Here is a 27864-nt window from a genome sequence, read left to right on the forward strand (position 1 = left end):
GTGTGATGATGAGACAGATATCCACTGAGGAGGGTGAGGGGCATCAGCTGATCTCTGTGTGTGTGTGTGTGTGTGTGTGTGTGTGCGTGTGCGTTCATGTGTGTGTGTGTGTGTGTGTGTGTGTGTGTGTGCTTGTTTTTTTACTGGCTCGCCCCCATTTCGCCCCCCCACAGCAGGGGGACGCTGTCAGAGCTGATTATTCGATCAGAAAGACTGACGAGTTCAGCAATGCATTAACTGAGTATTAAAAGGGCCGACACTAAGGCCGATGCATGCTTGCACACACGCACACACACACACACACACGAACACACACACACACACACACATTTGTAGAGCAACCACATCACACAAGATACTGGATGAAACTTTGCATTCGTGAGTTTTTGTTTGTGCAAACAATGCAGCTTAATGAGTCGCTGATCATTAATGAGTGTTGCACCTTCACTGCAACAAGCTGCAGACACACACACACACACACACACACACACACACACACACACACAATAGACACACGGTAGACAAACGTATTATGTAAAACTGCAGAAGTTGAGTCTATTTTAAGTATAAAATCAAAAAGTTTTTTTTAATTTCTTATTTACAGAAAGCTGTAACAAGGAACAAAAACCAGGAAAACTGACATCATACAACCTCAGAGGTGTTTGTCTCTCTGACTGATGAGGCAGGAAATAAGTAAAGTAAATAAGAAAAGTTACTGTAATAATTATATATAATATAATTAATAATAATGATTAAAGGTAATAAGCTAATTCTGCGTCGATGCGTGTTGTGTTGTAACGAAGCAGGAAGATAAACAGCTGATGCATTAGCATTAGCCCGACGAGCTAGCAGTCAGTAACGCATGAAATAAAGCAAAAACTTGCACAAGGGGAGCTTCTTAAAATCCCAGTGATTCGGGGAAGGTCGTTGCATTGTGGAATCATGATGAAAAATACAGCCGTGTGTCTCGGATCAGTTTCGGGTCTCAAATTCTGCAGGACCAGTCGGGTTCTATTGGAAACTGAGAGGTGCAGGTACGGGCCAGATAAAGGTTTTAGGAGTAATGAGATGAGGATGAACCTGCATCCTGTAATCTGTGTGTGTGTGTGTGTGTGTGTGTGTGTGTGTGTGTGCTCACCTGCTGTAGAATGACCATGGTTCTGGTGTCTGTCCTTCTGATCGGACATCAGCAGACACCTGTAGACTCTGAGAGAGACACAGAGAACGATAAGGACATTTATGCAGAGCAATTATATCTATAAATCTATATTCACAGAGAATATTTCATCTCAAGTTAAGAAGTTTAAGGTGAGGATATTGATACCAGTCTCATGTCTGTTAGATGCTACATGCAACAAGTAACGTACATAAATAAAATACCAGAAAACAATAACAATAACAAAGGAAAAGGTAAAAGTAGGAATGACCAGTCCACAGTGTGCAGATCAGCTCCAGGGGAGCCACACACACACACACACACACACACACACACACACACACACAGCCGTGTTTCCACCACTTCAGAAGACATTACATTGACATTCATTTACAGGAGACTTATCCTAACCTTAACAGAACCCTAAACTAACCTTAACATAACCCTAAACTAACCTTAACTTTATACCAAGTCTTCACCCTAAAATTAATGATTTATGTTAAGGGAACTTGCTTATTGTCCCCATAAGGGAGGCGAGTCCCCACATCCCCCTCTCCCACACACACACACACACACACACACACACACACACACACACACACACACACACACACACTCAGGTGTTGTTTTACCTATAAACATGATCAAAGTAGCAGCAGACATATAAAAACCAGCCTTGTTAAAAGTCTGCTGGGTTTTTAATAGCAGCACTGTGTCTGCTTGTAGGATCCATATAAATGCTGTAGGTAACACACGCACACACACACACACACACACACACGCACACACACACACACACACACACATACACACAGAGGACATGCACAAAGGCGGCTAACAGAGGTGAACATATAAAGGAAAAAAAAGAAGGGAAGAGAAGTCTAAGAAAGTGCAGCCAGATACATGTAGAGACAGAAGTATATACTAATTGTATGTGAATGGTAAATATTATACAACACAACCATAAATGTGAACTAATGTTATGCACTGATAGTGTGTAATATTCTGCCTGTTCAGTGACAAGAGGCAAAAGAAGCAGCAGTTGTTTCTAAATGTTTAAATGTGCTCTTTCAAACTATAATGTCCCTCAAAATTCTCCTTATACTGTATATTATTAAAGCATATATTGAGTTTGCTCGTTCATTTGCTGTTGCACATCAGACATGAGGCCTCCTCGTCGTCTCATTTTAAATCTCTTCTTAAAACCCAAACTGGCTTCTGACACCATGTAGCGTGTTGCATCTTGTGTGAGCACTGCACTTTATCTATTTTATTTATTTCATTTTTTTTTATCCTATTTTATTTGATTTTATCTTATTTGATTTTATTTGTTTTTATCTTATTTTATGTGATTTTATCTTATTTTATTTTAATTGTTTTTATCCTATTTTACGTGATTCTATCTTATTTTATTACTTTTATCCTATTGTGTCCTTCATCGTTTTATTGTGCTCTGTTTTGCTATTTATTGTTATTTTTCTCTTGCTGTGCAGCACTTTGGAAACCTTGTGTTTGTTCAAATTGTGCTTTATAAATAAAGTGAATTGGATTAAATTTGTGATTTTATTTGTTCAACACAACCTTCTAGAAAAGTTTATTGTTTCATTTCACTTTGAGAAAAGTATTAAACTAAAAGTCTCGACTGTACAAATACTCCTCTGCATGTCATCATCTTTAAGAAAAATGCATATTTTTTTATATCTATTTTCTTATTTTTCTTTACATTTAACACTCAGAACCAGGTCACATGACCCTGAAGTTTACAAACCCAATTACCTCTTTTTGTTGTAGTAGCATATGTTATTGATCAGGGAGAGATTTTAAGTTGGTTGAATGTCCATACAAACTGTACAGCGTGTGTGTGTGTGTGTGTGTGTGTGTGTGTGTGTGTGTGTGTGTGTTGTGGGGGGGTGGGGGGAGAGGATTAGCCCTGGTGAATTATTCAGCCTCCTTTAATGAAGCTTTAGTTTGATCCTTTGACTTGTTGACACATGGCAGCCGTGACACCTCGACCTCATTAGACGTTTTTTGTTCAGGTTCTTTGAACCGAGAGTCAAAGTCTCACCTGAGGAACAAACTACAGTCACTTAAAATCCTCCGTTATCACATTTTATCAACCTGCTCGAGTAGAAATACTGTTATTTGACTGTAGATGCATTAATCAATATTTTTTATGTTACCACGTTGCATCCAAACTGCGCAGGTCGTATGTTTTATTACAAGAAGGAACGTTCTGTGTTTTAACAGCAAGTTTAGCAACTGTTTTATTTTACGCACTGAAACGTGCATCTCACTAGTTTTTGTTTGTGTTGTTGTTGTTCTTTTAAATTTAAAGTGAAAAAAAGTGTCTTCTTGATCCTTCTGTTGAAAAGTTTGATCGTCTCTGTGCAGTTTGTTTACATTCATCTGATGAAGAAGGAAAGTTTCTCTGAGCTCATTGAAAATCTAAATTAAAGGGGCGGGGCTAAGAGCAGGATTTGTGACATCACAACTAGTTTATTTGGAAGCCAATCAGGTTTCAGTAGAGAACTTGCACAAGTGAGACGTGGAAACATGAAGCCTCCAGAGCACAAACACTGAGAATAAACTTTACAGTGAAGGAGGAGACATCTGTTGTCATGAAAAGAGAAATTAGCTACAGAGACCAAAACCGTTTTTTGTACCAGGCTGTAAACATGTTTATTTCTGCTGTAAAGTTGGACATTTTAACATGGGGGACTATGGGGATTGACTAACTTTTGGAGCCTCAAGTGGCCATTCAAGGAACTGCAGTTTTTGGCACTTCCACATTGGCTTCATTTTACAGCCCCAGAGGTTGTCGGTTAACTTAGCTTAGCATAAAGCCTGGAAACAGGTGGAAACAGCTAGCCTGGCTCTGTACCTCTCAGGGTGCAACATGGCGGGCTCCGTGGAAGAGAACCCGCTCCCTCTGTAGATATAAAGGTTCGTTCTAAGGTAACGAAAATGTTTATTTTCAGGTGATTAAACACTAATTAAAACAACAAAAACTTATGAATATTATATTCCATTTCTGTCCAGGTCCGTTCTGCTAGATGCCACTAAATCCTACACCCTGCACCTTTAACAGCGGTAAATTATTCACTTTCTCATTATCCAGTTTTATGTGGATAATTTGACCTTTGACCCCTAGCAGAGATCACAGCTGCCTTTCAGAAGGACAACCGGCTCTAAACAACTAAAATCCCAGAGGGTTTCTGGTTGGAAACTACTTTTCAAAAGGTTTCTAATTAAAGTGGAAGCTGTAACTTTTCCCTAATATGCAACCACCATAGCGATGGCGGCGCTCACGTTTAGATGTCAGCTAGCATGTTTCTATATCTTTGACTTGATGCTTTGCTTCATGCGTCTGACTCTCCTGCCTGGTTTTTACTTTTTATCTCAGATCTTAAAACATTTTTTCTGGAGCATCAAAGCAAACATTTATTTTTGATCATGTAAATTGTCAGAAGAGCCACGTTTGAGCCGTCCTCGTGCAGCCGTGTCCATGCAGCTGTTTACACCATGAAGACCAGTTTGACCAGCATTCATTTCAACTTCAGACCTGCTGCTGCAGTTTACTCTCTCTCTCTCTTCCTGACTGACCTTTGTTGAGTCTCCAATGAAGCAAATGCCATAAAATGGTCTAATAATAAATGGAAAGAATTACAGCAACACACACACAAATACACGTTAAATGATATACAAGCCTCTCTCTCTCTCTCTCTCTCTCTCTCTCTCTCTCTCTCTCTCTCCACCCAACACACACACACACACACACACACACACATCAATATTTCAGCATCTAATTACCCCGGCAGAGGTCTGGGACAAAGGTTATGTGCAGCCACTGTGTCTAAACATATCAGATTTTATACCTGCACTATAGGTTAAGACGGATTAGCAAAAAAGGTGAGCAACACAGTGAAACGGAAACATCCTGCAACAGAGACACAAAAGAAAGGAAGAGATGGGTAAAAATGAAAATGAAAAACAGAGGAGAAACAAAAATGTAGGAAGAGGAGAGAATGATGAAGGGAAACAAAAAAAGGACGAAAAACAGGAAAGTAATGGAAACAAAGATGGTGAGGAAGGAGAGGGGAAAAGAAGGAAGAGACAGGGAGGGAAAAGAGGAAAGTTAGAGAAGAAAGAGAAGTAAGTGAGATGCTGTTATTGAAGGAGGAAGATGAAAAAGGGGATAAGGAGGATGTTGGTAAATTTTCCTTTGCTCTCTTTGTTTCTGTCATCTGAGTGTTGGATTGAATGCTGTGTCCGTCCGCTACATCCATACTGGTTCCTAAAATCTCAGGACATTAAACCACAATTAATGTTTGGTAATTTTTGTTTAATATCAACATTTTCTGTTTTTATTCATTTTAAAGCAGGCCTCAAAAAGCCCTTCACTTGCAGCCATGAATACTGGCACAAAAGTCGACATTTCTTAGACTGAATGATTACTTGGTGAATTGAGAAAATAGATCGGAATAATCAATAATAAAAGCTTGTTGTGACGTAAACCATTGGCTTGTGTTGGAGCCGGTTTGAAACTCAGAATTGCAGCTTATGGTCAGCGCCATCTTTTGCAGTTAGAGCCAGGAACTTCCAAATAAGGAGTGCGGAGTGTTTCCTGCTACTTCAGACCCAAGCTAACGATAGCTTACTATTGCAACAATAGTCCAATCACGTTAAACATGGTCAAAGTTCCAAAACTTGAGATGAGTGTATGTAAAAATGCTCCCTGCAAGTCAAAAGTCAGGGCTTCAAACTGCTCTGAACGCTTTGTTTGCAAAATCACCTCTACTTCCTCCTCCAGATGACATCAGATCGTCCGTTGGTAGCCTTTGTCGCTCTCGGATCAGAGTCTGGCTTGAACTTCTGTGGATGTACTTGAGAAGTTCCCATTTCGAGTTTGTTTCTTTATGTAGCAGCCGGCCAATCAGAGCAGAGCGGGCTCATCAGGAGGCGGGGCTTAAAGAGACAGGAGCTAAAACGGCCTGTTTCAGACAGAGGCTGAACTGAGGGGCTGCATAAAGGACCAGTAGAAGATAAATAAGGAGTTTTTAACTGTTAATCATACAAAGATATTCCAGTAGAGATTATAAATATAGAGCTGGTAATGTGTATGATATGTCCCCTTTAAGAAAACACATCTGGGCGTTCTGGGTGCCTTGCAGAGCAATGCTGTGCAGTTTGGTGAGAACCCAAATCTAATTCCTGCCCACTTTTCACCGCCTGCTGATGAGCCTGAGGGAAACACCACCAACCCCCCACTGGGAAGGGCAGACTGACCGAGTAAAACCCTCTAATGGGACAGCTGTGGACAAATATTGAACCCAAAGGGCAATGGATTATGGGTAACTTTCTGGGGCAACTGATGGGTGAAGGGCTTTTACAAAATTTGGAAACATTTTATGTTTGTGGAATACAGACAAATAAAATGATGTTAGTTTGGATGATCAATATTTCTGTTTTTTAACTGGCGAGCGAATCAATAGCTGAGTCGAGGGGCCGCAGCAAATTCAGACATGTGTCTAATAACAGTAAGATGGACAAGACTGAACACTGAAGTTTGACACAGCAGCCATTATATCTAAAAGTAACATCTATGGATATGGACGGAGCCATGATGGCAAGTACCCGGTACTGGTTTAAAGGTTTCAACTTCTAATAGCAAGTGTTGTAGTGGAGAATATAGAAAGTAAACACCAGGAACATGCTTCATTTTTTCAGGGAGACATATGAAAGAAATGCTGTGATTACCGTGTCCTCACCCGTTATTGGCTCACATTAGCAGATTACGTCGAAGTACGACTGTTGACATTTCCTCGGCTACACCTAGTTCAGACAATGATATCATGACGTATGCATCAAGATAAGAGTCTAAAAGCTTTGTGAGTGCCCAGGGAGGGACCAGGAGTCAAACCCAACCTGTCCAAAGTCACATTCAGTGGTCACATGGCTGTTGTAAATCAAATTAGACTTTGTTTACTCATTTGGCTTTTAAAGGTTGAAGCGTACAAGAAAGTACATGAAAGTAAAACAAATGTATGTGAAGGAGATGTTAAAATAAAAATAAACAACATACAGTAGAACCGTATTATTGTGAACTCCATTAAAGCTGCATTGCAGGATTTATGTCTCCCCCTTCTGGCAGTGAGAGTAATTACAAAAACATTGTTGACATGTGCTTACATCACAGGCTCCACCTTAGCCTACTCCGTCACTACTGTTGCAGCTGTAAAATGGTGGATAAATTGTTTTGAGCGTTGCACAACCCTCATGAAATGAATCGTTTCACCATCAGAATTTGATCCATTCAGTCCGATAACATTTGGAAAGTCTAGAAGAGCTTCACAATTAAATTATTTTATCCCCATTCAAGTTAGCAGAGAGCTAACCAGAAGTTAGCCGGCGGAAGTCTCTAGTGTGCATGCTCTGCCCAGAGAGTATATGATGTATGTATTCATCCGGCCAGCGCAGGAACGTCAAACCCAACACATTATGAAAAACTCTGTATCCTGTGAAATACACAATACAATAGATTTATCTGGTGATTGGCTTAATCCGCATTGTTTGAACTCGTTTTGGCTTGAATGTAACAGACGTTCATTTATATGTGAAAGTTCAGGACTGCAGGTTTAACTAATTTTTCATTTTGACTTCCTTCCTGATGAAAAACAAGACAGCAAGTCTTTTCAGGAAGTTCCCCAAAACAACATGTTTTTATGTTCAAATGACAAAGGCCTCTAGCAGCCGTAGGGACGATGACTCCATTGAGACTTGAGAGGAAAGGAGGAACTTGGTGACGTTAATATAGAGCCACAATATCTAGAAGTGTAAATGCAATTGCGTTGTCAATCCACATACAACAACTACATGGGTAGAATATGTAATAAATAAAGCGACTGTTCCAAACCAGCGAGGTAGCAGCCATTAGCCAGTTAGCAAGCTAAGCTACTAGCAAGAAAACAGCGAGAAAGCTTTGGATACTCAAGATGGATGAAGTCAAGACGAGACCGAATGTCGGCTTCTTCCTCCTCTTCGAAAAGCAAGCAAAAGTCCGTACAATAGCATAGCTTCATGAACAGCTTCCATCTTTTCTTTGTTGTTGTTGTTTGAGGAGGATGTGAAGTTCGGTTGTTTGTGCTGGACGGAGCGATCGGATCTCAACACTGGAGACACATATTGATTCCAGGTGTAGATGTAATCAGGTTAAATCATATCTAGAGACAATCTGGATACCAGACGCATTTTAATGCAAAGTGTAAAGGGACTAATGATTTTGTGGTCTTCTAAACTTGTACATTTATTTTTCGAACTAGCACAGATACACAACCAGTCAACAACATCTTCACCTCACTGGAAAAGCAAAACAAGAATTTGATTATTTCTAAATAATCAATTAACTTATTATGTTGTCCTATTTAATCAGAAACTCCATTCAGGTGTGCACATTATGACATTATGTTTATATGTTCTTGTAAATTCAGCTTCCAAACCTTTTTGGTTTGTGACCTGTTAATAATCCATAAAATTCCTTTGTGCATCCCTGTGAATGTTTGCTAACATCTATGAGCTGTGAACGCTACAACCAAACAAACGTTCTCCTTCATTCACTCCTTCAAAAATCACACAAAATGAATATAATGTTTCTCTCCAATATTGTTCAACCGTTACACAACATCATGCCAACACACTAAAAATCATCTAGCTCAGGTCAATATGGCACCAATGGAATACTGGGTTAACTTTACCTTGTACCAATGAGTTGTTTTGACCCAACGTTAGTAATTGTTTTATATTACTGTGATATTTATCTAAACCAAAATATATTTATTTGAACCTGGCGCCAGACAAAAGCTCAATTAAAACCTTAAAACTGTCACAGATTGCTTCTTAGTTGTACAAAATTAAGGTCATATAACATTTAAAACTGCAAAGCACATAATATTAACAATTAGTGACAAATAGCGACACGTAAGTTTAAAAAGAGCTAAAGTAGATTAGAGCAGTTTGCAACCATGACATCATTTTAGTTTAGGTAAATAAACACTAACACTAACTAACACTTTTAATAAGCCATAACTGCGTTGATGCAGTATTGACCCACATTGGATTGATTTCAACTCAGTAATTTTTAGTGTGTATTGATTTTATTTGCCTCTTTTCCTCTTTTTTAAATTTCTATTGTTCTTATTTCTCTTCTTATATTCTTTTGCATTTTGTAAAGCACTTTCCTTGTGTGTGAAATGTTTTATGTAAATAAAATGTCTATTCATGAATAAAGCAGATTATGATCTAAAAAGCAACTCCTAATCTTAAAGATACTTTTCTGTTCATAGGATCCATATAAACACTGTTGGTAACAAAGAAACAAACAAACACACACACACACACACACACACACACACACACACACAGAGTAAAGGGATTAGGCATTAAAGCCAACATGCCTCTATAAGCTTACTACCTGACTGTTTGTCCTTACCCTTTTGCGTGATCTGAACTCTTCTGTTTTTCTCTCTCTGTCCTTCCTTCGTTCCAGTTCTGGTGTCGCCACAGACGTCTTCCTCGGTGGACGGAGGGATGAAGGACGGAGGATAACGAGACAGTGGGGTCTTTCTTCAGGAAGTCTGGGGGAAACCTGTTAATCCCACAGCAGGAGCTTGAAGAAAAACAATGACTCTGTCATTTTTCTCCTGTCCTCAGACTTTTTTCTTCTTTTTATGTTTACCTGTTCTCTCTCTCCTCTCGTCAGTATGACTCTCTCTCTTTACCTCCCTCTCTCTCTCGGCAGATATATGACTCTTTACCTGTTTGTTTCTCTTCTTACTTTCAATTCTGAATTCTCAGAAATGACTCCTTTTCTTCCTCTGTTCTTCTCTCTCTCTCTCTCTCTCTCTCATGTGAAGGTCTTTCCTCCCTCCCTCTTTCTTGTTGGTATTAACACAGCAAGCTGCTCATTCACTGCCACTGATCCCTGTTAGAGAGAGAGAGAGAGAGTCAGCGGGGGTGATGAGGTTCAACATAGAGGAGGTTGTAATTAGACACACACACACACACACACACACACACACACACAGTAACCATTTATTCAAGTACTGTACTTTTTTGAGCTACTTTATTTTAATTAAAGATCCCCTCTAGATATTTTTAATATGTATATAAAATATTCTACTTTGAATATTAATGTGTCTGATATCGTTTTTCCACAAAAAAATCCTTAAAATTACATCTACTTCTCCCTCATTAAACAAAAGATCCTTCCTTCACTGTAAAGTTTATTCTCAGTGTTTGTGCACTGGAGGCTTCGAGTTTCCACATCACACTTGTATAAATTGAATATCGGGATTGGCTTCCAAACTAGTTGTGATGTCACAATTTTTTTTCAGTCATATATATAATGTTTCTATATCAGATGTTCATATTAAATGTGGCCAATGTGTCAAATAATGATGTAAACATATGTAGCGGTAATCTCTGTGAGCAACAAGCAGCTGCTTCAGACCAAGCGGCAACCTCCGGCACTGAAAAATGAAGCCAATGTGGAAGTGCCAAAAACCTGCATTATCTCTAATGGCCATCAGGGGGCGACTCTACTGGCTGCAAAAAGAAGTCCGATTGTATGGAAGTCTATGAGAAAATGACCCTAATTCTCTCTTGATTTATTACCTCAGTAAACTGTTTCCTGATGAGTTTATGATCTCAATCACTAGTTTCAAGTCTTCTTCAATACAGCATGATGTTCATTTGTAAATTATGGTCCCACAGCGTGTTTTCAGTTCACTTAAGTTAACTGTAACATTGTTATCGCCTAAAAACAGTCTTGGTCAGCGTTTGGTTTTAATAAAAGGGCCATCAATGAGTCGGATGATCAGTTTTTTCGGTGAGTACATTTTGTTTTAACGGTTTTAGGCCTATAGCATGATCACTGTTAACCATAGATTGTAAATGCACCTTGCTAACAGCTAGCAGCTAGCGCTATGGTCATCTCCACCCTCTCGTCCAAATATGGTCACTTCTGACTCCAAAAATCAAACATGGCGATGGCCAAATCCAAGGTGGCGATGGTCAAATCGTTACACTCGAGGCTTCAAAACGGCAGTTTGCAAACCAATGGGTGACGTCATGGTAACTACGTCCATATTTTTTACAGTTTATGCTTCAGACACTTGGTTTCCAACTGTTTTTTTTCTACTTTCAGCCCGAGCCGACGTCGGCTGGTGATGTATTTCTTTATATGGTCATCTGCTCCACACACAGTGCACCAGTTCACTGCTCCGCTCCGCTAACATTATGGTATTTTTTCATTGTATTGGGGGTAGTCACAATGAGCCATGACTTCATTACACAGCAGGGCAAAGTAAAATAAGTTGTTTACCTGTTGGAGGTGTGCTGGTTGTCTCCAGCTCTTCATCAAACATCATCATCACTGTGGCTGTTTCTGTTTGTACTGTTCCTCCCTACATAACTACTAACTGATCTGTTCAACAAACAGCTCCAAATATCTCCAGATGTTGTTTAGTCAGCTGGTTTTTTAGTGTCGCTAACGAAGCTCTGCTAGTGTTGAGATGTCTCCTGTTATTCAGTCATTTAAAAGCTTTTAATATGAAGCAGTAAAGCAGGAAATGTTGGGTTTGCATCAGCAGTAACTTAACACAACTGACACAGCTGCCCCTCGGCAGGATTCCTGAAAACTGGCCAATCAGAACAGAGTGGGCTCATCGGGAGGCGGGCCTTAAAGAGACAGGAGCTAAAACTGCCTGTTAGAGACAGAGGCTGAACTGAGGGGCTGCATAAAGGACCAGCATAAGATAAATAAGGAGTTTTTAACTGTAAATCATGAAAAGCTACTTTAGTGGAGTCCAAGAATAAAAATATAGAGCTGGAAATGAGTGTAACAGGTCCCCTTTAAAATCAGTTTTTCAATGAGAAACTTAAATGTGAAAACAGCCTTCAAGTGTCAAACATACATCATTCTGCACAGTGAAGCTCAAATATTGAACTGTAGGAACATATTTTTGAGTGGGGGGGGACTTCGATGCTACTTTATGCCTCAAATCAACCACATTTCAGAGGGAAATATTGTACATTTTACTCTTCTACATTTATCTGACCGCTTTAGTTCCTTATATGAAAAACACGATTATAAAATCCTACACATTGTTAAATAGTAAACCGTCCTTTTTGTCTTGTGAGCTCTTGTAGAAAGACAATGAGATAAAGTCAGTAAAATAAATACATAAATGCATATTTTCATTTCTCATTGCTTTCATAGATGACCCTGTGATGAACTGACTGGCTTTAATGAACTGTGTGACTCTCAGGTGCATTTATATATATATATATATATATATAAATATTTCAGTCATTTTTAACACGAATGTTTTGTTGATTTCAGAAATGTGGTATTGCAATTATGCCAAAAGTTTTGGTGACATGCAAATCCTGAAATGTAATGTAAAGATGGAGGAGCAGTTAGAGAGAACTGCTGAATATGCAGATAAAACAAAACATACTTGATTAAATAACTGAGTGAAAAGGTTGTGACCTAAAAGAAACTACTCTGCTGCTTGTAAAGGCAATAAAGCCGACGCAGCACATGGTTTTATTTATTGTAAAATGAAAAAGTGCTTTGAACTGTCCAAGTTGCCCCTGATCCAGAGGAACCAACATCCTGTTACCTGGATGAATGTCGACCACCAGAATCATGTCAGTAACAAGTTCAATCTTCATGCAACCTTTCATGTCTTATTTCGTTTACAGGTCACCTTACGTCATTTCACGGCAAGTCAAGAGGCTTAAAGAGAAAACTGTCAGTAAGTTTTATTGAAAAAGCAACGTTTCGGTTACAAACATTCATTAAGCAATAAACTCATACGATGATGGAGAATAAAACAGAATACCAGACACCTGCAAAAAGAAAATACTGAATGCAAAAAAATAAGAATTTATCAACAAGAGAAATTCAAACAGGAGACGTTAATCAATCAAACAATGACAACCAGTCCATGCATACTATCAAAACTAGGAAAACATTTCATATTTGGCATCTTGAAGAAAAAAAAAAGTTTCATAAAATCTAACAGACAAACTAGAAAGTCTGGATGTGGTAAGTGGTGTCACACATTGGAAGTAAAGATGGCCGCTGAACCAGCTGAACACACATTTTAAAGAGAATAAACTGCATTTGGCATTAAAGAAAGTGGTTTAACGTTTGAGGAAATAAGTTGTTTTCTTTCTGAGAGAGAGATGAAAAAAATACTGACGTTCGTACTGAAATGTGTTTGAACGGTTCGTGATTTCCACCTCTATTCATTCAACCTTTATTTAAGATTCTCGGAGGAATCGTTGAGGGTGAGCTTCATTTACAGTGATGTTGAGATTACACCATGAAAAATACAAACATACTATAACACGGCTTTTCTCTTTTTATCAACATTATAACAACATGCTGCCATCGTCAATAAATAACCTTTATTGGCAAAACCAATCGAGGTTCAGTGAGCTGATCAAAACATACAGAAGTCACACATTTATCATTATTATTATTATTATATGTTCTATTATTGTAACTATTGATATAGCTACTATTAGTGTCACTGATGCTGATATTGATGAATTATTATTGTTATTATATCAGCTTCTGATGTGAATCTAATTCTCATTATTCTCTGTGGACACGTATATGTACATCATCACACACACACACACACACACACCATCATCATCATCATCATCATCATCATCATCGTACATGAGAAGCCCCCCTGCACACCTCAGTCTCAGCTGACATGTCTTGTCCAGCTTTGTTTATCTGCAGAGACTCAATCAAAGAGAAACATTTTAAAAAAGAAAAAGAAAGAAAAACTCGCACCTCTGGACACGAAGCTGTTACACACAGTAAATAAGTACATTTACTCAAATACTATACTTAAATACAATATTAAAGTACTTTACTTCTCCTCCTCCATGACTATGACTGTTATTAGTTAGTTTGTTTGTATTTCTTTACTTTTTTTGCACTGTAAAAGTTTAATAATAACAATTTGAAAAAGAAGTTGTATGTTTTTCTGTGCAGAAAGTGTGATTAAAACATGTAATGTGAGTTAATGATTCATAAAATAGTGCAGTGTCAGTTTTAGTAGATTGTTTCAACAGAAGATCTTAACAAATTCATCACTTATCTACAAACTGCTCCGCTTTGCTTTCACACTATAAACCACAACAGAGACTTTCTTCAATCTCAGTATATTTCTTACATGTAGAAGTTGAACTAACAGTTTTTTTTTTAAAAAAAGATTTAAAAAAAAACAAACAAATGGGCACCACAGTTTATTTTAACCACAGTATACAGGTATGATGTGAATGTTACCTGAGAGGTTTTGATATTTGTTCTGTTTCACTCTGGTCAGAGCAGGCTAGCTCTTTATGCTAAGCTAGGCTAACCGCGCCCCGACTGACTTCCTTCTGATTCCTTGCACACAAGTTAATTTACTGATACGGCTTTTTTCATTAAGATTCATCAGATTCTGATAATACAGAGTCATTTTTTTTGAGTGTGATGCTTAGAAAAAAGTATTAATTGTCTTAAAGCTTTAACTCTTTTGTGTTGATTGTGTGCAAGAAAAAGTCTTTTTGGGCGACTGTGGCCATTAAAGTTATCATACAGCCCAGTGCTGTTCCTGTTGCAGCGTGTGTACAAGTGGTATCATCGCGTTAGTGAAGAGAAGACTTATATATATATATATATGTATATTATCTAATGCCACAATGGAAGCTGGCTGTGTTTAAACACAGTGTTACGCTGCTATATAGTGGTTGATATGGACATAAGATCCGAAAGGATAAGCTACAAATCATTAGAAAATATACAAATAAACCCAATACAGATAATGTAAATGATTTTGTAAACAGACATTTAAGAGCAACACAGTAAAAGTGTTGTAATTTTCATCAATTCCTCTATAAAGTTAGTCTTGTAAAATGTAAACGCTCTGTTCATGCTGAATATTTGCCCTTATAGGTAAACAACTGTGAAGCTGTAAACCGGTAGTTTGGTAAACTTTAACGACACAGCTGATTCGACCCTGACTGGACGGTTTTTCGTGGTCCGTCTCAGATGTTGGTGAGCACCGTGCTGGTCACTATGGTGACGGTGACTGTCCCGGGGAGGTCGTTGTCCTGGCGATTGCCTTTGTCCCTCAGGTGGAGCGTCTGCTGGAAATCGCCTTGCTCGGCTGGCAGCGTCACCTGACCCATGAAGGAATCCATCAACACGTTGTGGTTGTAGATCTGAGAGACACAGTGAGAGAGGAAGTCACCGCTTGATTCATTCATATTTATATGTATATTTACAGTTTCCCGTCAGCTGTACGTGGATACAAACACAGACACACACAAACCTCAATGCTGATTGGCTGGTTGGCTTTCTTCCTGTAGAAGAGCCCCTTGGTGTTGAAGACGGGGCTGCGAGTGTTTTTATGGACTGGAGAACGAACTTTGTGTCCTTCGCAACGAATTATCACATAGGGGTCCGACACTGGAGACACACACACACATATATAAGCATCTGAGAACAGCTGATTCTGTCTCTGGATAAACAACATGTCTTTCACTTTAATGGACTTAATTAATTTATGTTTTATTTAAGATCAGGACATGTTGTCTGAGCTTCTAAGCTACAACAGCAAACCACATCTCCATTGTAATTAGCTACAGTCTAACATACTGTATGTAGCAGAAGCTAAAACACTGACTGTAAAATGAAGATTTGGAAAGATTTGGGCACCGTGAGGTCACTATACTCCTAAACAAGACAATACAGCATAAACATTTTTTCATTTTATCTCACAATCACTAAATCTGAAAACAAATTTAACTAACTTTGACTTGACTTTTATGTTGATTTTTCAGGTTTTCATACAGTGCATGCAGTTAACTAAATGTATTGGTATATAATCATAAAAATTAAATAAATGTTGTGCAGCAAAAATAGTCAGCTGTCTGCCATCATAACTATTTTACATTCTGACTGGTGTAACTTGCTCCAATATAAGAATACAGTACAGCAGCTGTCACTGACATTATAAAGCTGCTACTGACATCTACTGGCCAATACCGACACTGTGCTGGAAACTGCTGCAGGTGAGTTTTCTTAACTGTTTTAAAAGTGACACAAACACTTCTAAATAATAAAAAACCCAAAATATAAAGGATTAAAGATAATAACACAAACTAACACAATAATAATTCACACTTAAACACCTTAAAAACACAGATGATGGTGAAAAGCAAATATGTGTCTCTGAGTCAGTGTTGATTACAGTGTTGAGGACAAATCTACCTCCGTCAGAGTCTTGTCCTGCGAGTCCATTAGCCTGCAGGATGTGGACCTGAGTGACCAGAGAGGGATAACCACACAACCCGGACCAGCAGGTCTGTGGAGGCTCATGGAGAGTCAGCTCCCTACAGAGAGACAGACGGGGAGACAAACAGAGAGACAGACGGAGAGACAGACAGAGAGACGGACAGGGAGACATGTTTAGTTCACAACATCAATCACAAAAATAAAACCTTTTCTTTCTTTTGGTGATCTGGAAACTGTTTTACATGCTAATAACTTACATACAAAGAAAAGTTATGTTTAACCCTCCTGTTGTCATCGGGTCAATTTTGACCCAGGAGGACAACAGGTGTCATTATGTGCTATCAAAAAATTGAAATGGTTTCAAAACAGTATCCTGACTAAGAAATTATGAATTATTTTAATTACAATTGAGATCAGAGGAAAATATGTTGATGGATTATAGCAGACTGGTAGATGTAAAAGTTTAGTCAGGTATATTATAGCAAGTCAGTCAGGGTGTGGTTAGCCCATGTTTAACAGTATATTATGGCAACACCAGTCTGCCATAGTCCATCAACATATTTTCCTCTGATCTCAACTATAGTTGAAATAATTCATAATTTCTTAGTCAGGATACTGTTTTGAATCCATTTTCTCCCGGGTCAAAATTGACCCGAGGACAACAGGAGGGTTAAAATGCTAAAGGTAGGGATGAAACTGAAAAACAAAACAAAAAAATAGCTTTTAATCTTAATAATTAATTTTCTCTTTCATATTTTCTTATATGTTTGAATTTTCCTTTGACACATTTCAAATTGTGCTTTTGATTGAAGCGTTCAAACAATGTGGATTTCACTTCACAATATGAATTTATCAGTTTGATATCCAGTAATGCTGCTGAACAACAAGCACTGAAACGGTCAAACGGAAACAACAAAACCAGAATTCAAACAAGCGCATCGTGTCTTTACTTGCAGTCAGACGGCACGTCGGTGAAGATGCGGAGCAGGAAGTCTCCCTCCAGGCCGGGGTCAAAGGTCGTGGGTATGATGACGTAGCGCCCCTCTGTCAGGTCGATGCGAAGGAACACAGACCTCGAGTTGATGTAGATGCTCCCGCCGACCTTCTGCTGGGTGACGTGCATACGGTAAGTCCTGTTTAACTCCACCTGAACAGAGAGAGACAGCGAGGAACAGATAGATAAATAGATTCATAGATTTAATTTACAAATATATAATATTTCATAAGCTGTGTCACATATTTTATATTATATTAGTCGTATTTGGCATCAAACACACCTGCGTGTTGATACTGTTGGTTATTTTTTAAGTTGACAGAACAAATCTTTTCTACACATGGTGCCAATTAACTAATCCAGCAGTGGCCAAGAAACCAGCTTTATTTATATATTTATTGCCTTTGGTGATTATTTACCCCACAAACTGGGGTCTAAATAGCATATTTTTAATGAATAATACTGACAGTCGGCTGAGATATTCCATGTTCATAAACTCTGCAAATTGTATTTTTCCAGTATCAAAGTAGTGCAGAGTTGTGCAAACAATTTCCTCAGTTCTTATTGGATTGTTTTTCATGTAAGTGAATGGAAGATGCTAAAACGATTAGCATCATACTCCAGGAGGTATAGTTAAATATAAACACAGTTTCAGGTGGTCTAACCTAGTTCGTTAGTTAGTGGATTATTGAAGCTTTCTAACCAAGTAGGGTCCATTTGATAGTTTATTCAATATCAGCAAAACGTTTTAGTGAATGAATAGAAAATAAAACGGTACTTGAGCTGAAAGTGAGATGTCAATCAAATGTGATCTGGACACGCCCACACAGTCCTGAGAAATGGTTTGAGCAGCCAAATGAGCTGTTTTTGAGCTCAGTTTTCTGATAGTTATGAATATTCATTTTCATTCAGATTTTCGTAGACGCTTAATGAGCAACTCAGCTTTGATATCATATATGCATTTTTATGATTTCAAGCCATGTTTCCAGAGGCTTTAACAGTATTTGGCCTAATTCTTGTACTGACACTTTACAAACAACACAACTGCACCTTCCACTGGATTACACAATATATAACTACTCGCTAGTTCATTAGGAACATCATCCAATCTAATACAACAGCCTGCAATAAATCCACCTTCATTTAAAGTTCAGTTTACACTTACACCTAAAGGATTTTATTATAACATCTGTGAATGTCCTGAAAACACACACACACACACACACACACACACACACTGAGCTGACCCTGTGTATGTCAAAGCCGATAGCCAGATTTTCTCCTCGTCCCTCTTTCAGTCTGGCTCTGCGGTCTTTCTGCTCCAAACAGATCAGCGCCTCGTCCTCCGGCTTCTTCACGTCAAACACGTACTGCGACACAAGAGATGAGACGTGCAAAACAAGAGTTGTCACTGTTTCAAAGTACATGAGTCTGAGATAATGATGAATAAACTTAGAGAAAGTAAACACCTGCGGGTTCTGGAGGAAGGTCTGCTTGTTGTTGGTGCAGCCGCCCGCTCGATTGAGAAGCGGGTCGTCGTGGCGACGCCAGGAGCCCCGCATCACAGCCTCCTCCCAGGTCTTATGGAGACTCAGGTAGGAGGTGTTGATAAGACGACACAGGATGAGGTCTGTGAAGTTAGTGATGAAGTCATCAAATGTCATCCTGCAGGAAGAAAGAAATTCTGTTTATTCATCATTAATCAGAGATATTTATGATTAAATAACATTATTTCAACAAAGAGATTGAGGTGCACGTTCAGTAGGATATATTTTTATTATATACATAATTTTTGCTAGATGAAGGTTGTACAAATGTTAATATAACAGATGCCTGAGAACAATTGTAGGTCTGTGAATGAAAGTCTCATGCAGGCAGCGGCTTCCTGTCAGCAGGGGGCAGCGTTACACTAAAACTCACCAGAACTCGCCGTCATCCTGCACAGTGACGCCGATATTCTCCCTCTCACTCTTACTGACCTTCTGCCACTCTTCAGAGCTGCAAACAGGCAGAAAAAAGCCAGTTATCTTCAGCTACATGTCGGTGAAACCACTGAGTCGTAAAGGTTTTTTAAATGGAGTGAAGATCTTTGCATCAAATGACTTTTGGGCTTAATAATAAAAGCTTGTTGGCAGAGATGAATAAACAAGGTAACAGTAAATGTGTGCAGTAAAAAGTTAACATGTCAACACCAAAGTAAAAACTTACCTCAAACCAGTCAGTGTGTTTTCAAACTGGGCAGAATTAAATGGTCAGACCATCATCATCCACCAGCTTCTCAACAGATTCATGATTTACAAGTTTCAAATGTTGGTCTACGACATCATTTCATATTTGTTGATATCTAAAGCAGTAAAATGTCAGCTTTAGTATGTTAGTGTGGACTTTTTGTTAAGTTTGTGTTTGTCACTGAGACACATTAAGAATTTCCCCTTGAAATGTTGCTGAGAGAAACCTGAGATCTTCCTCTCGAATACAGGTAGTTGTACTCAACATGAGTACTTTCACTTTTTACTACTTAATAATTCATTACATTTCAGAGAAAATTATTATTATTATTGTTACTAGTTGTCATTTTTATGATGTCTGAGTGTTGTTTTCCCCTCTAAACTTTTGGTTTGGTCAAAAAATTTGGTCAAAAATTATCCAATATTAAAAGAAAAAGACCTGTAATGATTATTTTATCTTGTGAGTCTGTGGAGCGGTCCGACCATAGACCATATAAAAATAATGGACATAGCCAGCGTGATGTCACTCATTGGTTTGTGGACTTCAAGTTTGGCATTTTGACCGTCGCCATCTTGGATTTTTTTGGAGCCAGAAGTGACCGAGAGGGTGGAGCTGAGCCTAACGCTAACTGTTAGCTTAGTTAGCACGGTGCATTTCTTAGATTGTTACATCAGCATTAATAATCTAAGAATGTCATACATAATATCAGTCATACGGTTAATTTTTACACTTTTACTTTTGATACTGCCTTTAAAAGAGGATTCTGGAGGATTCTGGATGATTTGGCTGATGTCAAACTTGACTCATGCATCTACAGTTAACACACTCGTCTTCCTCACCTGTCGCTCCAGGGCCCGTTCCACTCTCTCTGTCCCCAGGGGTTTCTCATGCGAATCATGGTGAGCTTGTCTGACCTGAAGTAGGCCAGCAGGCCGTGGCCCAGCCTCACCCTGCGGACGTCTGTCACCGCGTAGGCGTGGCCCTTCACCAGGCCGCAGGCCAGCCTGGCCTCCATGTCTGCTGCACTGGTTGCCTGGGACGACACGGCGTTGGTTAAGTCAGCCCGTACATCATAAATCGATTCATTCAATCACTCAGCCGGCAGCGTGTGTGGGGGTTTGTTCTCTACTCACCCGGATGGAGCAGCTGATGAGGCCTCCTCTGTTGTGGATCTTCAGGACTCTCTCAAACAGCTCGTTGCGTTTCTCTTCATCCTCTTTCACTCCGTTCTCCATCAAGTCCATTTGCTCCGACACGCCTCCGGTGAAATCCACAAGAGCGTCGGCCGTGTTGCCGCCATCCAGCGCCTCATAGCATCCGCACATCCTAGAAAACACACACACACACACACACACACACACACACACACATACACACACACCAACAGTCATTAACGCATACAGACGTATTTGTTGTGTCACAACATTTTAACACATTTTATTGATGCTGATTCATTTTTGTCTGCAACAGAAAATAAGTCATAACATAAACATGATACATTTGAGAAACAGTCTCTACTTCCTGCTCTTTGTTATGAGCCATATGACACAGACTCAACATCACACACACACACACACACACACACACACCAACACACAGACACACACACACACACACACACACTCAGTGCCAGTACTGACTTGGCGTAGGCTTTCTCCACCAGCGCGCTCCAGAACTCGTTGCTGTCGTTGGAGTGACAGTAAACCAGCTCTCCGTTCGCCGTCGGCAGCCGGTCATCGATCACCACGTCCACCCACTCGCCAAACCGCCAGAACCGGAAGTGGAACATCCCGGTGTAGGACTCCGGCTTGTCTTTATCCCACTCCTGGTCCTTCCAGTCGGGAATCACCTGGAGGATAAAAAAAAAAAAGATCTCATGAGCACGATCGTCTGTCAGAGTTTAGGTTTCAGTTCAAAATATAAAGCAAGGTTTGACTTGTGTACAATACTGCGAGATAAATAATTTGTTTATACGATTCATAAACTTATTTATAGAAATAAAATCCGTTCACATCCACTCAGGTATCGGACATAGTGACGCTTTGCTGGACATTAACTGTAGATATGACAGTGTGTTGTAGCGTTAATGATGTTAAATTAACTCTGAAAGTGTCATCATTGTATCAACAAAGTTAAACTTCTAATATTTATAACATTGACAGATTTATGGTCACATTTAGAGGAAATACGTACAGGAATATATGAAGTACAAAGCTTAGATTCTGATACAGATACAGATCAGTACTGAATGTAGAGCTGCAACAATCACCGTTAATCAGTTAGTCGATTGACAGAAAATTAATGGTTAATCGTTTTTAGTCATTGGTTAACAAAAAAATACAAAACTTTTCTGGGATCAGCTTCTTAAACGTCAATATTTCTGGTGTCTTTAGTCTTTTATGATAGTAACCTGAATATCTTTGATTTATGGACTACTGGTGGAGACAAAAAACATTTGTGGCTGCATTTATCACCATCGACCAAACGATCAATTAATCAAGAAAATAACTGAATACTAAATTAAATCTAAATAGACCAACGCATGTATCAAATGAACGACTTACACACTCTCACTTATATGCATGAAACACAGAAAGTCATACAGTAATCGAGTTACTTTAAGCTCTTTATGCAGCAGATCGACTGAAGAACCAACTACATCAAGCAGAATCTGTATCTGCAAAACACTGAATACAACACAACAGCTACAGCGTCCAGGCAAACAACCTACAGTATATTATATAATCTGTTAGCTGCACACAGACAGACAGACAGAGAGAGAAGGAGGGAGAGAAGAAGAATCTACATCACTGTTAACTGGCTTAACTTAGTATTATAGGAACTAGGGATGTGCAGAGATCTCAGTGTTTGTATTTGTATTCAAATAAAAGTGGAAAGAGGCTTAAAAATCCTGTTTTTGTTTTTATGACACTTTTCATTTTAGAAAATCAAAGTGTTAGAATAAGTGTTCATGCCTTTTTCCACCTCAAGAACATCTCCTGACTCCGGCCGTCACTCTCAAACACCGTTACTGACACCTTGATCTGTGGCTTCATCTCAAATCGTCTGGACTACTGCGATGGAGTCCTGTTCCGGGTTCCCAGTAAAACCCTGGACAGGCTCCAGTATGTCCAGAACTCAGCTGCCGGGGTTCTTACCCACACCAAACCCTGGCAGCACATCACCCCCCGCTCTCATTCACCTACACTGGCTCCCTGTGAAATACCGCATCTTCTACAAACTCCTCCTCCTCACCTACAAATCCCTCCACTTCCTGGACCCCCCAGTACCTCTCAGACCTCCTCCACCAACACACACCTTCCTGAAGCCTGCGGTCCTCGGACTTAGGACTGCTCTCCATCCCCCGCAGCTGCCGACACCCTTTCGGAGACTGAGCCTTCAGCGTGGCAGCCCCCCCACCCTCTGGACTCTTACAAATCAGCCCTCAAAACCTGTTTGCTCAGGCTTTTGGCCCACAGTTAACCAGTTAACCTCTCAGCTGTTTATTATTTAAGCTCGGCTTAGTTTTCTTTTTTCTCTTCCTTTTTCTGTAAAGTGCCTTGGGTGTTTTGAAAGGTGCTATATAAATCTAATTTATTATTATTATTATTATTATTATTTCCTGTTTTAAATTCCACTAAAAGATGCTCCTCTATACGATGAGAACTAATACAAATCTTTTTTTTTCTTTCTTTTTTCTCCAGTTTTTATTTAACCCGTTAAAACTAAGAACATTACAACAATAAACAGGCAAAGTCAACTGTTGCACGCTGTAAAAGAGTACAAATAATATTCAGTTCAGATACATAAACAGGTACGAGTCTCCAAAAGTGTTTAAAATACAAATAAAACCAATAAATTAGGAGCCGGATGGTCCAGATCCTCCAACTGTCAACTGTTGGATGGCACGAAATTTCCTTCAACTCAACAATTCAACAACAGAAGTCATACTGTTCAGCCCTCCTAATCCATATAACCCCATCAGTCTATCCACCTACATGAAGCCCACCGCCAGAAATCTCAGAGTACTGATTCAGGTCTAAGTTTCAAACCACACATTAACAAAGTTGTCCAGTCCTGCTTCCTCCAAATCAGAACCATTTCCAGAATTAAGCCGATGCTCCACCGTTCCTACTACTTTCCGGTATAACAAAAACAAAAATCCCTGTTCTGCCTCCAGCTGGTCCAGAAGGCAGCAGCTCGGCTTCTTACTGGTTTTAACAGACGACATCACATCAACCCGATCCTGGCTTCTCTCCGTTGGCTCCCTGTTGGTTTTAGAATTGATTTTAAGATTTTTACTGATCACTTTTAGAACACGTCTGGGTCTGAAGCTCCAAGCTACATAACAGATATGTTGACCCCGTACAATCCTCAGGTGGGGCCCTTCTGGCTGTTCGAGGCTTAAATCTAAAAGGTGCGTTTTCCATCAGGACCCCTCGACTCTGGAACGACCCGCCTGAGGAGATAAGGCTGCAGAATCACTGACTTCTTTTAAATCACCTCTTAAAACCCATTTCTACAGACTTGCTTTTATGTAATGTTGTCTTTCGATCATCTTTCTTTTAAACTTTTTATCATCTCTTTATTGTCTTTCTTTGCCTTCGGCCGCCATCTTTTTAAGGTCAAATCTGTTTCATGTCTTTGCTTTTGCTTTGTCTGTCAAAGCACTTTGTAAACTCTCTATATAAATAAAGATATTATTATTTAAAACTGACTTAAATTCACCAAAAGTAATAATCACATCTGACAATTTGTTAGTTCTAAAAGGTTTTCCACACGTTTCCCCTTAACTAACCTTCAGCATCTATAATTAACAAGAGCGACGGAGGATTTACGAGGTTTTTAACAAGGGAACGTTTCCTACCCCGTATCCTCCCTACTGACGACACATTAACACACACACACACACAAATTAACAATCCTCAGTGATATGACTGATATAAATAAATAACTGATCCATTGAGCCAAGACCAGTCGAGCTCCCAGAAGCCCTCGGGAAACTCCCAGAGTTCCCTCTTGTACGTCATCGGCGCCTCCTGTTGCCTAGCACCCTCACACATCACCCACCTCCTTGACACCTTAAAAAAAAAAAAGAAGCTTAAGAGTAGTTTCATTTGATATTCAGACATTTCTAACCTGTTCTATAATATTCCAAGTTAAATTATTCTACTTGTGCAGAGATGTGACGGGTTTTTGTTCTGCAATAATGCAAACAAATGCAGTTTGCTGGTTTCAGTGATGCTCAGGATTCCTCCATGATGGCGTAAAATACTCGATTGCATGTTATAAACACGTTAAGAAATATGTTTGGTGCAGAAATGTCACTTATCAGGCTTTGAAAGGATTAAAATAAGCTTTTAGCAACACAAGAGAGGAACAACTAATTATTCTGACAGATGCTGTTTTCACATTGATCTCATCTTGTCTCTCTCATTTTATGTGTCAATGTGTCCTAACAAAACTAGCCTGTGGGCAGAGGGGGGATGGAGGAGGGGGGGACAAAAGTGAGAAACTGCTGCACTGGGATGGAAATAGTTGGAAAGGGGAGGTGGAGGCAGAGAGAGAGAAGGTATACGAGCCTATGAGAGACAGAGAGAGAGAGAGAGAGAGAGAGAGAGAGAGAGAGAGAGAGAGAGGTGGTAAAATCAGAAACTCTTCCAGAGCTCCATCTATCACAGCATCCGTCCACACAGGCAGGCCCTCCTGCCCTCTCCTTAACCCCGGGATTATCAACCTCCGAAGTCGGACATGGACCAGGCTGAATCTCCCTCCAACGCCATGGTGCTGGAGTTTAAAGAAGACACTGCGCTGACGGAGGTGAGCCACGACACGGACTACAAAGTCTGTTAATGTGGTTGCATTTTTGTCTTGCAACCACATATTAAAACCTGATTAGATTAGTTTTCTTTTTGCACCTTGCAGGTTTCATGCACATTAACAAATATTATCATTTTTCTGGGGTTTTCTGCAGTTTTAACATGTTGGATGAAAATTAATCATGTATATCTTTAAGAAATCCTTTATGTCCTGAGAAAGTTTGTAATAAAACACTTTACTTTTTGGACATGGATGCTTTTTCCCCAGTTTAACAGATGAAATAATCTTCTGCTCTTAAAGTTTCTATAGTTTGGTGTTTTAACGTCTCCAGTGTGACTCATCAGAAGAGTTAAAATACTGACTGTTAGTCTGACGCTTTGCCTCAAACATGATTTTCATCCTTTCTGACAGTGATGTAACCGACCGCCCGGCGGCGGCTAACATGGAGGTCAGCAGCTCCTGAGATCATGTGACTGATCAAATGTAGAAGAGAGGGTTCAGAGCTGCAGCCGTTAGTCGATTTAGTTGTTTAAGTCATTTTTCCAAAACGTTAAGGCCTTTCTCTTGTTTTATATTGTAGATAACTGAATATTTTGGGGGTTTTGTGTTGGTTGAACGAAACAAGATTTGCAAATATTTCAGATGTTTTCTCAATTTTCTGACAAAAAAATTAAACAAAATATTATAAATAATATAAAAATATGTTGCATCTGATGTTTCAAATGAATTAAATCAAATAACGATGTATGAGTGTGTGATCCTGTAGTGTTTGCATCCATGTTTACTAGCTAACAGGCTTCTTCTTCTTCTCTGCTTTTGTAGTTTCTTGGTGCATAACTTTACCACACAAACAAAACAGGGACCCACATATAAAAACATGGCTCCAGTATTACTCCACACCAGCTGACGGCTGTAGATAACAGAACAGGAATGGTTTAAACTGTTTTGTAGCAGAACAAAACTGTATTTCCAGCATAAATCTCTTCACAGCTGATCAGAAACAGGTTCAAGGCCTCCTGATCTTGGTCCTGCTTTCCACATAACTCCTCCTTCTCCGACTCGTCTTCATTTCCGCTTCCTTTATCTCTTCCTGTGTGTTCTTTTACTCCGTCTGCAGATGATGCGTCTTCGCGTGTCGTCTCTGCAGCGGTCGGGACAGAAGCGTCAGGACGGCGAGCGTCTGCTTCTTCCCCATGAGGCCGTGTATCGGCTGGACTTCCACATCCAGGAGCTGAACTTCACCCGCTGGTACTTCTCCCTCACCGGCCACGGTCGCGTCACCATCACCGGTATTTCCCAGCACTGGACCCCCGACCTCACCAACCTGATGACCCGTCAGCTGCTGGAGCCCATCGGAACGTTTTGGCGTAACGCCGTCGACCCCGAGGATTCGCCGCTTAAATGTCTGGAGGCGGACATGCAGGAGTTCGGCGAAAGGATCGCTGAGCTGGCGAAGGTCAGGAAGGTCATGTACTTCCTGTTTGCCTTCAAGGACGGAGCAGAGGCGGCGAATCTCAGCTGCTCAGTCGAGTTCACACCAGAGAAATGAATCAATAAACACTCTGCATCTCCTCTTCAAACAGTCAGACACGCATCAGCTTAAATATTCTCACTTATTGATTAATCTGTAATTGAACAGATTGTAATTCCGCCTCTTTAATTTACAACAATTCATTCTAACATTTCAATCCAAAAAGCCAAACAAAGATTTTAAGCTTTAAAGCTTTTAAATAAAGTATTTTTGACAAAAAGCAGGAAAGCACTTTATATAAACTAAATATGGAATTAATCCTCTTGCACGTTAAAAGATCAATTTATCTAAAACATAAATCATCAATGTGCGAACAGAAACATGATGATTCATAAATGTTTCCTCTGGATGATAATGTCAAAACATTGAAATCAATACCTGAATTTTTATAACTCATATAAACTCAAAAGTTACGAAACTAACAGTGAAAATCTTCCTCTGGTAAATAAAACACGTCTGTATTGATCAGCTGAATATTGTGATTATGGATATGTGTGTATTGAATGACTTGTTATTTTTCTTGTTGTGGTATTATTGTGTTTCTTCTTTCATTCACTCATATGTGCTACAGGTAGTTGCAAAACAAGTAGCGGTGAATGGAATATCAAATATTCACACTGCATGACTGTCAGCTCGACACCAAACAGATCGATTGTGTGACGTCTATTAAACATCGACTGAAAGCTGTGTTTGGACGACTGCCAGTTTCTCTCATTGTGTTCTCATTGGTGCTTACTGGTTATTACTGGTGTTACTGGACAGAGGAG

General features: G+C 39.5%; 3 protein-coding genes across 3 annotated transcripts in view; 1 reads left to right on the plus strand and 2 right to left on the minus strand.

The window, feature by feature from the left end:
• LOC137186526 (unconventional myosin-VIIa-like) overlaps positions 1 to 1230 on the minus strand; it is a 70724-nt gene extending 69494 nt beyond the window's left edge. Inside the window, exon 1 of the mRNA XM_067595520.1 lies at positions 1139 to 1230. Coding sequence (XP_067451621.1) covers positions 1139 to 1156 — 18 coding nt within the window. The 5' untranslated portion in view covers positions 1157 to 1230. The remainder of the gene's footprint in view (positions 1 to 1138) is intronic.
• An 11734-nt stretch (positions 1231 to 12964) lies between these two features.
• capn5a (calpain 5a) overlaps positions 12965 to 27864 on the minus strand; it is a 36368-nt gene continuing 21468 nt past the window's right edge. Inside the window, exons 4-13 of the mRNA XM_067595528.1 lie at positions 21387 to 21595; positions 20880 to 21072; positions 20586 to 20779; positions 19438 to 19515; positions 18987 to 19182; positions 18765 to 18887; positions 17474 to 17670; positions 16500 to 16621; positions 15559 to 15695; positions 12965 to 15448 (exon numbers count right to left, since the gene is read on the minus strand). Coding sequence (XP_067451629.1) covers positions 15272 to 15448; positions 15559 to 15695; positions 16500 to 16621; positions 17474 to 17670; positions 18765 to 18887; positions 18987 to 19182; positions 19438 to 19515; positions 20586 to 20779; positions 20880 to 21072; positions 21387 to 21595 — 1626 coding nt within the window. The 3' untranslated portion in view covers positions 12965 to 15271. The remainder of the gene's footprint in view (positions 15449 to 15558; positions 15696 to 16499; positions 16622 to 17473; positions 17671 to 18764; positions 18888 to 18986; positions 19183 to 19437; positions 19516 to 20585; positions 20780 to 20879; positions 21073 to 21386; positions 21596 to 27864) is intronic.
• On the plus strand, positions 25312 to 27786 carry ompa (olfactory marker protein a). Its single transcript, XM_067595530.1, has 2 exons — positions 25312 to 25566; positions 26684 to 27786. The coding sequence occupies exons 1-2, from the start codon at positions 25498 to 25500 to the stop codon at positions 27113 to 27115; spliced, it is 501 nt and encodes a 166-aa protein (XP_067451631.1). The 5' UTR covers positions 25312 to 25497; the 3' UTR covers positions 27116 to 27786.

The sequence above is a fragment of the Thunnus thynnus genome, chromosome 7, assembly GCF_963924715.1.
Source record: "Thunnus thynnus chromosome 7, fThuThy2.1, whole genome shotgun sequence".
In the NCBI taxonomy this organism is placed as follows: Eukaryota; Metazoa; Chordata; class Actinopteri; order Scombriformes; family Scombridae; genus Thunnus; species Thunnus thynnus.